Source organism: Oratosquilla oratoria, chromosome 6 (assembly GCF_046742065.1).
Source record: "Oratosquilla oratoria isolate Oo_2021 chromosome 6, ASM4674206v1, whole genome shotgun sequence".
Lineage (NCBI taxonomy): Eukaryota > Metazoa > Arthropoda > Malacostraca > Stomatopoda > Squillidae > Oratosquilla > Oratosquilla oratoria.
This window is the reverse complement of record NC_134782.1, coordinates 84,297,219-84,312,918: the sequence shown is the minus strand read 5'-3', so window position 1 is coordinate 84,312,918 and position 15,700 is coordinate 84,297,219. Positions and strand designations below refer to the sequence as shown.

The 15,700-nt window shown below is 41.9% G+C and overlaps 1 protein-coding gene across 5 annotated transcripts in view; it reads left to right on the top strand.

Annotated features, from left to right (window-relative positions):
- The window catches only part of bchs (WD repeat and FYVE domain containing 3 bchs), a 404,566-nt gene that overhangs the window by 78,004 nt on the left and 310,862 nt on the right, over window positions 1-15,700 (top strand). For all 5 annotated transcript variants that reach the window (XM_076187465.1, XM_076187467.1, XM_076187468.1 and 2 more), the window contains exons 15-16: window positions 4,140-4,357; window positions 4,506-4,644. In XM_076187465.1, coding sequence (XP_076043580.1) covers window positions 4,140-4,357; window positions 4,506-4,644 — 357 coding nt within the window. The remainder of the gene's footprint in view (window positions 1-4,139; window positions 4,358-4,505; window positions 4,645-15,700) is intronic.

Below are 15,700 nucleotides of genomic sequence, written 5' to 3'. Positions count from 1 at the left end.
ACCTTCATCCACATTATCCTTGAGGAACCTCCTTCCACTCCACTACACGTTTACCTACTCTCTTCACTACCTAGAATAGCCACCCCTTCCCTCCCTCGCCCTCTCTTCACTCCTGATAACCTCCCACTTACACTCCCAAACTTACACTCACCCTTCCCTTTCAACTTAGTTTCACTCAAAGCCAACACATCCATCTTCCTTCTCACAAACATACTACCTATCTCTTCCCTTTTACTCTCATCTGTACCACATCCATGTACATTAAAAGACCCAAACCTTAGGGTGCTGGTCCGAGAACTTCTAGACCCTCTTATGCCTTCTCTTTTTTGTTTAGGAATGTCCCCTGTGGGGCTACAAGGAGAAAGATGCCTAGTCCCAATCCCTGTCCCTTTCTTCTCGCCTCTTATGATCCAAATGGGAATACTTGGTGGCAGTATTCTTTTCCCCCACCATAGGGAATTCCCCCATCACAGAAAAGGAATACTCAGAGAAATGGTACAGGACAGCAACGAGAGGTTGGGGGACAGCATAACAGAGGGACAGTCGTAGTATAAAAGTGTCATCATTTCTCTATGAACAGAGTTTTCCTCTATCATAGACAAAATGATGTGTGGCTCTGGTCCGTAGGGGCGCCCCATATAGACCCTAAAGTATCGACTGCATGCTACTTTGCCACAATAACAAGCAGCCAATACCCCAGTAATAAATGAGAATCAAACACACAAATGATAACAAAACAAAAACAAATAATATAAAATAAATTATAATCATTACAGCATCTTGCTTAGGTGTTTATCTAAATGATTCTTAACCACTTCACTCCGGGCCAAAATCTTGTGGGGAGCATTAGTTGCTAGACATACGATGTTGCGTCATAATACTCGCATTATAAAAAATAAAATCACGGCTGTATCGATCGTTCTCTCTTTCACCCGTGAATTTTGATAACCATAGAAAATACGATGAAGCCAGTTTACAGAGTATGGGGGTCACGCAGGTATAACTACAATAGATATAATCAAGACCCCGACATCGGCATCCTCGCGTACCCACTTGCTCCTCATGACGCCTACGTAGGCGTCACCGTATGGAAAGGGTTAAAGCTTAGAACTGAACTACATTGCACTGCCTCTGCAGGAAGTTTATTCCATTCATTAACTACATGGTTGGCGAAGTTGTCTCTACCCACTTCCAAATTGAATCTATTTCCGGACAGTTTGAGACCATTGTTTCTTGTCTGATTTTCATTCAGTGTGAAAATTTTGTCACTTTTGATGTTGTCAATTCCCTTTAGAATTTTAAAGACCTGTATCAAGTCACCTCCGAGTCCACGCTTTTTTAGGCAAAACAGATTCATATGTTTTAGTCGATTTTCGTACGATTTATTTTTGATATTTGGAATCAGTTTTGTGGCTTGCTGTTGTACTCTTTCCAGTCTGTCGATGTCTTTAATGAGATTTGGTGACCATACGGAAACAGCATATTCCAAATGTGGACGAACTAACGATTTATATAGCTTGTTAATGAGTGATGTACTTTTGAAGTCAAAAGATCTTTTTCACTATTCACTTTTGTTAATGAATTTCCAAATAACTTATAATCGTACTTACTGTTATTTTTACCTATGTGCATTACCTTGCATTTACTTGTGTTAAATTTCATTAGCCACTTTTCAGACAATTGCTGTAATCTATCTAAATCTTCTTGAATATCTAATTTGTTTAAGTGATCATTTGCTATTCCACACAGTTTTGTATCAGCAAATTTGGAAACAGTAGATTTTAGTCCATGCTCTATATCATATATACTATGAATAGAAGTGACTCAAGAACGGAACCCTGAGGAACTCCACTTGTAACATTTTTCCATCAAGAAGTTTTTCCATTTAAAACAACTGTTTACAATCATTCAACCAATTACTAGTCCAACTTAACCTCTTCACTCTGGGGCACATTGCACGTCTGGCAGCATCAGCTGCCCGACGTGCGATGTTGCGTCATAATAATCGCATTATAAAAAATAAAGTCAGTGCTCAATCGTTCGTTCTCTTTCACCCGTGTATTTTGATAACCATAGAAAATTGATGAAGCCAGTTTAGAGAGAATGGAGGTTACATAGGTACGACTACAATAAATATAATCAAGATGCCGACGTCGGCATCATCGAGTACCCACTTGCTCCTCATGCCGCCTACGTAGGCGTCACCGTATGGAAGTGGTTAATAGGCTACCACTTATTCCGTGTGAAGCTAATTTAGTAAGTCTTTCGTGGAGGATGGTATCAAAAGCGTTTGCAAAGTCTAGATATATCAAATCTATATTGTTTCTTTTGTCATAATTCAAGATAACTGTTGTAGAACTCGAGTAAGTTAGTCACGCAAGAACGTTTCCGTCTGAAACCATGCTGGCTATTATTCATCAAACAGTTACTTTCTTTCATCCCATCCATCCATCTCATCCTAGGTCACCCCCTCATGTTCACTCCCTCCACATCTGCTTTCCATACCTCTTTTACTAGTCTTTCTTCACTCATTCTTTCCATGTGTCCAAACCATCCCAATACTCTTTCATCCACCCTATCTCCCAACTCCCCTATCACCCTCGTTCTCCTCCTCACCTCCTCATTTCTCACTCTATCCAGCCTAGTAACCCCCATCATACTTCTCAGACACCTCATCTCAAACATATTCAAACTCCTTCTCTCTTCCTCTCTTATGTTCCATGTTTCTGCCCCATACAGTGCTGTTGGCACAATCACTCCTTCATACAATCCCGTATATCTGCAAAACCTCCTACAGTGGCCTCCTGTCTACCCTGTCATAAGCATTTTCCAGATCCATAAAAGCCCAAAAAACATCCTTACCCTTTCCTATAACTTTCTCACATGTCTGTCTCACCACAAAAATCTGATTTATGCAACCTCTACCTGTCCTAAATCCACATTGTTCCTCACCAATTACTCCCCATGTTCCTCTCCTAATCCTCTCAACCAAGATTCTCCCATAAGCCTTCCCAACTACACTTAACAAGCTAATCCCTCTGAAACTACTACACTCACACTTGTCCCCTTTTCCCTTGTAAAGTGGAACTATACAGGCACTCCTTCAGTCCTCCGGCACTCTACCCTCTTTCCAACTAACATTAAATAACCTCACCAGCCAGTCCACCATCACTGTACCTCCTTTTTTTAGACATTCTGCATGGCATCCATCCAGACCAAGTGCCTTACCTGCTCTCATCATCTTAACAACTGCCTTCACTACATCAGTTATTTTCTTGGCACTTCCCACTGCAGCTATCTTTCCCTCCCTATCCTCCTTCACAATTAGCAGCTCCCTAAAATACTCTGTCCATCTTCCCCTTACTACCCTCTCTTCCATTATCATCTCTCCCTCTGCACCTTTTACCATTTCTTCTCTACTTGATTTGCCTCCTCTTTCTCTCTTAATTTCTTTCCAAAACATCTTTTTATTACTTTTAAAATTTTCTGTCATACTCTTACCCCATTTCACATCTGCTCTTCTCTTTGTCTCCTTTACCTTGTGCTTTACTTCTCTTCTCTTTTCTTTGTACCTCTCATATGACTCCCTCATCCTATTTTGTAACCAATCAGTGAAATCTTGCTTCTTCTCTTCTACAACCATCTTTGTTTCCTCATCCCACCACTCACTACCCTTCCTTCTATTTCCTCCCATCCTTCTTGTTCCACACACCATCTTTGCACACTTTGTGACTCCCTCTTTGAACCATCCTGATTCCTCCTCCACACCTAGCTCTACTCTATCCTTCACTCCATCCCACTCCTCTCTCAGCTTCTTGTGCTCCTCCTTTTCCTTCACCCTAAGCACCTCCTTACCTTTTGTCCTTTTCCTCTTTCTCCATCTATCCTCCACTCTCAACTTACCTTCCACCAAAATATTATCTGATATTCCTCCACTCTCTCCCCTTAGAACATGTACATCCTTAACTCTTGCTATTATACTCCTAGATTATTAGGTTATTACTAAACTCAAAGTAATTACCTACTGAAAAAAAAAATGAAAGAAAACTGTTCCATATACTGCACCTTGGTTTTACTATAGAACCAAGCAGCCATTTGTTAAATGTTGCTGTTGTCTTAGTACTTGCATCTCTCCACAGATTTGTTACACGAGCTTCTGTGATACATTGCGGCTCCTTGGCTGTTTTAGCACTGGCACTTCAGTGAAGGACTTTTCAACTTATGAGGTTCTTCAGCCACTGCTTGGCTGTGACTCTTCCCTTGATGAAAATGCAGTGGTAGCAGTGGGTGATGCTTCTTCCAATATTGACCTAAACACATTCCACACTATTTTCACAACTCCAATATTGGAATATGTGTAAGGATTTCCATACTATCTATGGTATATTATAATAAACACAAAATACATTATAAAGTGTACTCGCAAAAAAGCAAATGTTTTTCTTGTAATATAGTAGAGGACCTTTGTTTTAAAAACTTGATATTGATTATAATTTTCTTTTCAGACCCCCAACAGAGATTCCTTTGTCATTGGTGCGGGTAGTTCAGATTCTGCAGCTGCTTTATCACATGGCACTGGACTCGTTTGACAAGCCTTCTCCTCCTGCTTTTACACCCCCAGTCATTGGGAAGTCATCATCAGAAGTTAGTATATTGATCTTGTTTTCTTGCAAGTCCAATAGTAGACCAATACTTCAACTACAACATAACTGCCAAAACCTTCAATAAGTTAGAATTATGGTTGGCACACAACAAAATATTTGCATCCCCTTAGAAGTCCTTAATGATGTTATTATTTATACATATACATATGTATGGAGGTGCATATGAAGCTGTCTTGCTGTGGATGTGCTGTCTTGTGACACTGCTTCTGACCCAGGACAGTGGGCAAGATGCAGGGATGACCTGTCATCCAGGAGGAGCCAAGACAAGAGGGAGGGAATGGGGTGAATGGGAGTGGAAAATGTTGGGATAGAATGGGTGGGAGTGAATTTAATGCCTTTGTTTTTTGTATATACACACATACATATACCAAGGGCTTTTTCCCTCTTACAAAGGAGGTAGCCAAAGTCAAAAGGCATGATTCCACTCCCACCCATTTTATATATAATATATATATATATATATATTATATATATATATATATATATATATATATATACACATACATACATATACCAAAGGCTTTTCCCCCTTACAAGTGAGGTAGCCAAAAAGAAAAAGGCATAAAAACCATCCCCACCCATTCCATCCCTAATACACTTCACTCCCCTCCACCCTCTACCCTCCCTCTTATCTTGGCACCTCCTGGATGACTGCTCATCCCTGCATCTTGTCCAATGTCCTGGGTCAGAAGAAATGTTGTAAGACACAGCACATCCACAGCAAGGCTGCTTCATTAATTCGGCGACCCCCCTCTCTCCGTCCCCTCATGTAGAAAAAAAGATGGGGAGAAATCCCTTTGAGATGCATCAATTTATTTCTCATACATACCCACTCACCTCCCATCCCCCACCCACTCCCCCTCATGCATCACAGCATTATCCATACACAACCCTTCTCCATTCACTCCTGTCTTCTGTCCTCTCCCGTCCTTCCTCAACAGACATTCACCTCTTTTCCAATGCCCCTTTTACCCCATCCATCCATCTCATCCTAGGACGCCCCCTCATGTTCACTCCTTCCACCTCTGCCTTCCACACCTCTTTTACTAATCTTTTGTCACTCATTCTTTCCATGTGTCCAAACCATCCTAATACTCTTTCATCAACCCTATCTCCCAATTCTTTTTCCACCCCTGTTCTCCTCCTCACCCCCTCATTTCTCACTCTATCTAGCCTAGTAACCCCTATCATACTTCTCGGGCATTTCATCTCAAACACATTCAAACTCCTCTCTTCCTCTCTTATGCTCCATGTTTCTGCCCTGTACAGTGCTATCAGCACAATCACTCCTTCATACAATCTCCTCTTAGCATCCATTCCCAAATGTCTATTTCTCATTACACTTTTTAATCCCCCAAGGCATTTACTCACTTCTCTCAATCTACATTCTACCTCCAACTCAACTCCTCCCTTTCCTGCCACATTTGCACCCAAGTATCTAAAAGTATCCACTTCCTCCAGTCTCTCTCCCATAATACTTCCAGTCTGCTGCCACTCTCTCCCCTTGTACATCTCATAATTTTACTTTTACTCACATTTATCTTTAACTTCCTTTTTTTGCACACCTTCCCAAACTCTGTCACTTATTTCCCCAATCCCTCATCTGATCCTGCTACAAGCACAGTGTCGTCAGCAAAGAACAACTGGCTTATCCCCCACTTTTCTCCATTTTCTTTAACCATCTCCAATCCCTGACCCACTACCCTTGCATTCACCTCTCGCACCACCCCATCCATACAAATTGAACAGCCTGGGCGACATAACACATCCCTGACGAAGTCCCACCTTTAACTCAAACCATTTACTCTCTCCATTCCCAACCCCAACACAAGCTCCACCACTCTTGTAAAAACTCTTGACTTCTCCCAACAGCCCTCTTACCCATGGCACACATCTGCCAAACCTCCCACAGCGCCCTCCCCTATCCACCCTATAAGCCTTTTCCAGATCCATAAAAGCCCAAAAAACATCCTTACCTTTTCCTATAGCTTTCTCACATATCTGTCTTACCACAAAAATCTGATCTACACAACCCCTACCTGTCCTAAACCCTAACTCTTCCTCACCAATTACTCCCTCTGTTCCTATCCTAATCCTCTCTATCAAGACTCTCTCATAAGCCTTCCCATCTACACTTAACAAGCTGATTCCTGTGAAACTACTACACTCACACTTGTCCCCATTTCCCTTGTGTGTGTGTGTGTGTGTGGTGTGTGTGGTGTGTGTGTGTGTGTGTGTATTTACCTAGTTGTATTTTGCGGGAAGGGGACCTATGCTCGTGATGTCCCGCCTTTGTATCTTGCAGTGTCTAGTTTGTTTTTAAACTCATGAATGGTTTTTGCGCATACTATTCCATTGTCCAGTTTGTTCCAAGTGTCCAAAACTCTATGAGGAAAACTGTTTTTCTTCAGTTCTCTTCTATAGCTATGTTTTTTTATTTTCTTTCCATGTCCTCTTGTGTTTCTTTTGTCCCAGTTAAGTAAGTTCTCTCTATCGAGTACCTCTGTGCCTTTCATGATTCTGTAGATGGTCAATAGGTCACACCTCTCTCTTCTTTGCTCCAGTGTCGGTAACTCCAGTTTAGCCAATCTCTCCTCGTATGATAGGTTTGCAAGTGCAGGTGCCATTTTTGTAGCTGCTCTTTGGATTCTTTCTATTTTCTTTATATTCTTTTTGGTACTGGGGGACCACAATGTCGCTGCATACTCTAATCTAGGCCTTATCAATGTAACCAATATTTTTTTCATCATGTCTTCGTCCAAGTATGTAAACGCCACTTTTATTGATCTTAGCAAGTTGTAAGTCTCCCCGACAATTTTGTTAATCTGTATATCATAGGACAAGTCGTTCGTGATAATTACTCCCAAATCTTTTTCGGATCCTACTTTCTTTACTTCTTTGGTTCCAATTGTATATTTTCCTGATATTCTGTTTTTGCTTTTTCCAAACTCCATTATGCTACACTTCTTAGTATTAAAGTCCACTTCCCATTTCTGACTCCAGTTCCATACCCTATTTAGGTCTTCTTGCAGTGCTTCACAGTCCTCATCGGTTTCTATTTTCCTTAGCAGTTTGGCGTCATCGGCAAAGAAGCTCATGTAGCAGTTCACGTCCTCATCCATGTCATTCATATAGATAGCAAACATTATTGGTGCCAGCACAGATCCTTGCGGTACTCCACTGATCACCTCTTTCCAATCTGAATATTTTTCTCTGAGCACTACTCTCATCTTTCTACCAGTCAGAAAGTCCTCTATCCATTTTAGTAGGTTTCCCTGTATTTCTCCTATGTGTTCCAGTTTTTTTAGTAGTTTGCTGTGTGGTACTTTGTCAAAGGCTTTTTGCAAGTCTAGGAATGCACAATCAGCCCATCCATTTCTTTCTTGCACTATGTCTATTAGTCTTGAGTAAAAGCATATTAAGTTTGTGGAGCATGATCTTCCTTGTCTGAATCCGAATTGTCTTGGGTTTAATATGTCATTGTCTTCCAGATGTTTTACCCATCTATTCTTGATTATTTTCTCACAAATTTTGGCTATGGTGCTTGTTAGTGATACTGGCCTATAGTTGGTGGGTTCTTCTTTGTTTCCTCCTTTGTGTATTGGTACAATGTTAGCGTTTTTCCAGTCCTCGGGTATCTTTCCTTCTTTGAGTGAGCTGTTTATTAAGATGTGTATTTTGTCTGTTAGTTCTTCTTTGCACTCCTTTAGAATCCAATTTGCAATACCGTCCGGGCCATGTGATTTTCTGACATCCAGCCTTGATAAATGTTCTGATATTTCCTTTAGTGATGCTGTAAACTCATTCATGAGGGGAGATTTCTTGTTTTTATCTATGTCACAATTTGGTATTTTCTCTCTGGTGAAAACAGATTTAAAGTGATTGTTCATGACTTCGGCCATCTCTAAATCTTCTGTGTATTCTATGTTTCCTTGGCATAGTTTCACCAATTCCTGTTTGTTTTTAAGTTTACCATTCACATACCGATAGAATAGTTTGGGTTGCTCTTTGCATTTGTCTATAATATCCTTCTCATGGTTCCTTTTCTCCTCTCTTCTCACATTAACATACTCATTTCTATAGTTAACATAAATTTGCCATTTGCTTTGTTTTTTGTCTTTTCTCCACTTTTTCCAAGCTTTGTCCCTTCTGTCTTTTGCCTCACTGCATCTTTTGTTGAACCAACATTTAATGTACTCTCTCTCTCGCTTTTGTCTTGGTACATGCCTGTTTACCCCTTCATTGTAGTTTTCCATCAATATACTCCATTTCTCTTCCACTGTTGTTTCTTCCCTGTAAAATATTTCCCAGTTTGCATTCCGGAAGAATGTCTTTAGTTTTGTAAAGTCTGTTTTGTTGTACCTCAGTCTTCCTTTCCTATGCTTTACGTTCCTCTCTATGTCTATTTCTTCCTTTAGTATAGTTTCGATGAGTACATGGTCACTCTTTCCAATTGGTGTCTCATACTGGACTTTATGCACTATTTCAGGCTCTGTTGTAAATATTAGATCTAGTTTCGATGGCTCTTCATTATTTCTGTACCTTGTGTTTTCACGGACCCATTGGGTCATTGTGTACTCCATGGTCATATCTAGCAGTACATTGCCCCACGAGTCATCTCCTCCTTGCACTGTCATGCTGTCCCAACAAATTTCTTTGCAATTGAAGTCCCCCATAACTACCAGATTACCCTTACCCATTAGTATCTCATTTAGTGATTTTCTTGTATCATCTAGCATTTTTGTATGTTCGATTTCTTTCCAAGCGCTTGTTTTTGGAGGCACATAAGTCACCACAAACTTTCTACTTTTCATATTCTTGCCTTCGACTTTTATCATGATCAATTCAGCATTACCTTTGCCCTCTGCAATTTTTGTCACCTTTAGGTCTTTCTTGGCCAAGAACATGATTCCCCCTCCCTGTTTCTTGTCTCTGTTTTTTATCCAGTAGTTGTATAAACCTTGTCCGATAACAGTGGATGGTATTTCACCTCTTAGTTTAGTCTCTACAATTCCCATTATGTCTGGTTTTGCTTCTAACAGATAATCATTGAGTTCGTTCAGTCCCGAAATTAGTCCGTCAATGTTGGTATAGGCCACTTTTAATTTTCTTCCTTCTCCCTGGTTTGTGTGTGTGTGTGTGTGTGTGTGTGTGTGTGTGTGTGTGTCCTCATTTGGGGAATTGGCTGCATGTTATTGTGGCAAAGTAGCATGCAGTTGATACTTTAGAGTCTGTATGGGGTGCCCCCACAGACCAGAGCCATACATCATTTTGTGATAGAGGAAGTCTCTGTTCATAGAGAAATGACACTTTTGTTATATTGCAACTTTCCCTCTGTTATGCTGTCCCCCCACCCCTTGTTGTTGTCCCGTACCATTTCTCTGAATATTCATTTCTTTGTTTTGCCTGTGGTGGGAGAAAAGAATGCTGCCACCAAAAAATGGGATGGGGATAGGACTAGGAATCCTGCTACCTGTAGCCCCAAAGGGGACATTCCTCAAAAATGTAAAGGCATAAGAGGGTCTAGAAGTTTTCCAGCCAGTGCCCTAAGGTTTGGGTCTTTTAATGTGCGTGGATGTGGTACAGGTGAGAGTAAAAGGGAAGAGATAGGCAGTATGTTTGTGAGAAGAAAGATGGATGTGATGGCATTGAAAGAGAGGGGCAAGTGTGAGTTTGGGAGTGTAGCTGTGGGGTTCTCAGGAGTGAAGAGAGGACAAGGGAGAGAAGGGGTGGCTATAATAGTAAGTGAATAGATAGGTAAGTGTGTAGTGTAGTGGAAGGAGGTTTCTTCAAGGCTTATGTGGATGAAGGTGAAGCTGGGAAGGGAGACGTGGGTGTTTGTAAGTGCATATGGGCCTGGTAGTGAGAAGAGAGTAGAAGAAAGGGAGGCTTTTTGGATGGATTTAAATGAGTGCATAGAGTGAATAGTGAGAAATGTCAATGTAGTGGTATTGGGAGACCTTAATGGTAGGGTAGGAAATGAATCAATAGACAGAGTGATTGGGAAGTATGGAGTTCCAGGAAAAAATAGTAGTGGAGAGTTGATGGTGGAGATGTGTCTCGAAAGATAGTTGATGATAGCAAATACAGTATTTAGGAAGAAAGTCAAGCATAAGTACATATGGGAGAGGATGGTGGATGGAAGGGTGGCAGATAGAGCATTAATGGACCATATAGTTGTAACCAGGAGTATAGTAGGAAGAGTTAAGGATGTGAAATGGGGTAAGAGTATGACAGAAAATTTTGAAAGTAATAAAGAAATGTTTTAGAAATTAAGAGAGGAAGAGGAGGCGAATCAAGTGGAGAAGAAAAGGTAAAAGGTGCAGATGGAGAGATGATAATGGAAGAGAAGGCAGCGAGAGGAAGGTGGGCAGAATATTTTAGGGAGTTGGTAAATGTCAAGGAGAATAGGGAGGGAAAGGTAGTTGTAGTGGGAAATGCTAAGCTAATGACTATGATGAGTGAGGAAAATGGAGGAGAAATAGAGAAAGATGAAGTGAAGGCAGCTGTTAAGATGATGAGAGCAGGTAAGGCACCTGGGTTGGATGGATGCCATGCAGAATGTCTGAAAAAAGGAGGTACAATGATGGTGGACTGCTGTTGAGGTTATTTAATGTTTGTTTAAGAGAGGGTAGACTCCTGGAGAACTGAAGGAGTGCCTGTATAGTTCCACTTTACAAGGGAAAAGGGGACAAGTGTGAGTGTAGTAGTTTCAGAGAGATGAGCTTGTTAAGTATAGTTGGGAAGACATATGGGAGGGTCTTGATTGAGAGGATTATGAGAGGAACAGAGGGAGTAATTGGTGAGGAAGAGTGTGGGTTTAGGACAGGTAGAGGCTGTGTAGATCAGATCTTTGTGGTAAGACAGTTATGTGAGAAAGCTATAGGAAAGGGTAAGGATTTTTTTGGGCTTTTATGGATCTGGAAAAGGCTTATGACAGGGTAGACAGGAAGGCACTGTAGGAGGTATTGCAGATATATGGGATAGTAAGAAAGCTGTTAAGAGCAGTCGAGTTTTTACGAGAGTAGCAGAACTTGTGTTAAGATGAGAAATGGAAAGTGAGTGGTTTGAGGTAAAGGTGGGACTTCATCAGGGATGTGTTATGTCACCCTGGCTGTTCAATTTATACATGGATGGGGGTGTGTGAGATGTGAATGCAAGGGTAGTGGGTCAGGGATTGGAGATGGTTAAAGAAAATGGAGAAAAGTGGGAGATAAGCTAGTTGTTGTTTGCTGACAACACTGCGCTTGTAGCAGGATCAGAGGAGGGATTGAGGAAGTTAGTGACAGAGTTTGGGAAGGTGTGCAAAAGAAGGAAGTTGAAGATAAATGTGGGTAAAAGTAAGGTGATGAGATGTACAAGGGGAGAAAGTGGCAGCAGACTGGAAGTGAGTATTATGGGAAAGAGACTGGAGAAAGTGGATAGTTTTAGATACTTGGGTGCAAATGTGGCAGGAAAGGGAGGAGTTGGGCTGTAGGAAGAATGTAGATTGAGAGAAGTGAGTAAATGCCTTGGATTAAAAAGTGTAACGAGAAATAGACATTTGGGAATGGATGTTAAGAGGAGATTGTATGAAGGAGTGATTGTGCCAACAGCATTGTATGGGGCAGAAACATGGAGCTTAAGAGAGGAAAAAAGAAGGAGTTTGAATGTGTTTGAGGTGATTGATAGATGTTACTAGGCTAGAGTAAGAAATGAGGTGAGGAGGAGAATGGGGGTGGAAAGGGAGTTGGGAGATAGGGTTGATGAAAGAGTATTAGGATGGTTTGGACACATGGAAAGAAAGAGTGAAGAAAGACTAGTAAAAGAGGTGTGGAAGGAGTGAAGATGAGGGGTTGACCTAGGATGAGATAGATGGATGGGGTAAAAGGGGCATTGGGATAGAAGTGAATGTCTGTTGAGGAAGGATGGGAGAGGACAGATTATAGGGGTGAATGGAGAAGGGTTGTGCATGGATGATGCTGTGATGCATGAGGGGGAGTGGGTGGGGGATGGTGAGGGAGTATGTATGAGAAATAAATTGATGCAGCCCAAAGGATTTCTCCCCATCATCTCCTTTTTTGAATGAAGCAGCCTTGCTGTGGATGTGCTGTGTCTTGTGACACTACCTCTGACCCAGGGCAGTGGACAAGATGCATGGATGACCTGTCATCTGGGAGGTGCCAAGACAAGAGGGAGGGAAGGGGGTAGAGGGGAGTGGAGTATGTAGGGGTTGGAATGGGTGGGAATGATTTCTATGCCTTTTTTTTTTTTTTTTTTGGCTACCTTCCATGTAAGGGGGGAAAAAACCCTTAGTATATGTATGTATGTATGTATGTGTGTATATGATAGTGATGAAAGAGGGAAATGAAGGAGAAATAAGAAAAGATGTGGTGAATGCAGTTATTAAAATGATGAGAGCAGGTAAGGCACCTAGGTTAGATGGGTGTGATGCGGAGTGTCTAAAAAAGGGTGGTATAGTGATGTTGGACTGGTTGATGAGGATGTTTAATGTTTATCTAAAAAAGGATAGAGTGCTAGAGGACTGGAGGAGTGCCTGTGTAGTTCCACTTTACAAGGGAAAGGGGACAAGTGTGAATGTAGTAGTTTCAGAGGGATCAGTTTGTTGAGTGTAGTTAAGAAGGATTATTGGAGTGTTTTGATTGAGAGGATTAGGAGAGGAACAGAGGGAGTAATTGGTAAGAAATAGTGTGGGTTTAGGACGGGTAGGGGTTGCATGGATCAGATTTTTGTAGGAATGCAGATATGTGAGAAAACTTTAGGAAAAGATAAGGATTTTTTTTAGCCTTTATGGACTTGAAAAATGCTTAAGACAGGGTAGACAGGAAGGTACTGTGGGAGGTGTTGCAGATATATGGGATAGGAGGAAAGCTGATAAGAGCAATCAAGAGTTTTTATGAGAGTAGTAGAGCCTCCTCCTATTTACCACTACATAATCCATTAGCGCTCTATCTACCACCCTTCCCTCCACCACCCTCTCCCATGTGTACTTATGCTTGACTTTCTTCCGAAACACTGTATTTGCTATCATCAACTCTCTTTCTAGACACATTTCCACCATCAACTCTCCACTACGATTCTTTCCTGGAACTCCACACTTCCCAACCACTCCATCGATTGGACCATTTCCCACCCTAGCATTAAGGTCTCCCAGTACTATTACATTGACATTTCTTCCTAAACCCTCTATGCACTCATTTAAATCTATCCAAAAGGCCTCCCTTTCTTCCATGCTCTTCTCACTGCCCGGCCCATATGCACTTACAAAGACCCACATCTCCTTTCCCAGTTTCACCTTCATCCACATTATCCTTGAGGAAACCTCCTTCCACTCCACTACCCCTTTACCTAACTCCTCACTTACTAGAATAGCCACTCCTTCCCTCCCTCGCCCTCTCTTCACTCCTGATAACCTCCCACTTACACTCCCAAACTTACACTCACCCTTCCCTTTATACTTAGTTTCACTCGAAGCCAACACATCCAACTTTCTTCTCACAAACATACTACCTATCTCTTCCCTTTTACTCTCATCTGTACCACATCCACGCACATTAAAAGACCCAAACCTTAGGGTGCTGGCCCGAGGCCCTCCAGCACCCCTTATGCCTTTCCTTTGCTTTTTAGGAATCTGCCCCTTGGGGCTACAGGGAGAAGGATGCCTAGTCCCTCTCCCCGTCCCTTTCTTCTCGCCTCTTACGATCCAAGTGGGAAACTTGGTGGCAGTATTCTTTTCCCCCACCACAGGGAATTCCCCCATCACAGAAAGAGAATACTCAGAGAAATAGTACAGGACAGCAACAAGGGGTTGGGGGACAGCATAACGGAGGGACAGTCGTAGTATAAAAGTGTCATCATTTCTCTATGAACAGAATTTCTTCTATCATAGACAAAATGATGTGTGGCTCTGGTCCGTAGGGGCGCCCCATATAGACCCTAAAGTATCGACTGCATGCTACTTTGCCACAATAACAAGCAGCCAATACCCCAGACGGGGAGCCAATACCCCAGACGGGGAGCCAATACCCCGGACGGGGAGCCAATACCCCAGACGGGAAACAAAGAAGGTTGTAGAAGAGAAGAAGCGAGCATTCACAGATTGGTTACAAAAGAGGACAGGGGAGTCATATGAGACGTACAAAGAAAAGAAAAGAGAAGTAAAGCAAAAGGTAAAGGAGGCAAAGAGGAGAGCAGATGTGAAATGGGGTAGGAGTATGACAGAAAATTTTGAAAGTAATAAAAAGATGTTTTGGAAAGAAATTAAGAGAGGAAGAGGAGGCGAATCAAGTAGGGAAGAAGAGGTAAAAGGTACAGATGGAGAGATGATAATGGAAGAGATGGCAGTGAGGGGAAGATGGGCAGAATATTTTAGGGAGTTGCTGAATGTGAAGGAGGATAGGGAAGGAAAGATAGCTGCAGTGGGAAATGCGAAGAAAATGAGAGTGATGAGTGAGGAGAATGGAGGAGAAATAAGGAAGGATGAGGTGAAGGCAGTTGTAAAGATGATGAAAGCAGGTAAGGCACCTGGTCTGGATGGATGGCATGCAGAATGTCTGAAAAAGGGAGGTTCAGTGATGGTGGACTGGTTGGTGAGGTTATTTAATGTTTGCTGGAGAGAGGGTAGAGTACCGGAGGACTGGAGTAGTGCCTGTATAGTTCCTCTTTACAAGGGAAAAGGGGACAAGTGTGAATGTAGTAATTTCAGAGGGATTAGCCTGTTGAGTGTAGTAGGGAAGGCTTATGGGAGGATCTTAATTGAGAGGATTAGGAGAGGAACAGAAGGAGTAATTGGTGAGGAACAGTGTGGATTTAGGACAGGTAGAGGTTGTGTAGATCAGATCTTTGTGGTAAGACAGATATGTGAGAAAGCTATAGGAAAGGGGAAGGATGTTTTTTGGGCTTTTATGGATCTGGAAAAGGCTTATGATAGGGTAGACAGAAAGGCACTGTGGGAGGTTATGCAGATTTATGGGATAGGAGGAAAGCTTTTGGGAGCTGTTAAGAGTTTTTATGAGAGTAGTAGAGCATGTGTTAGG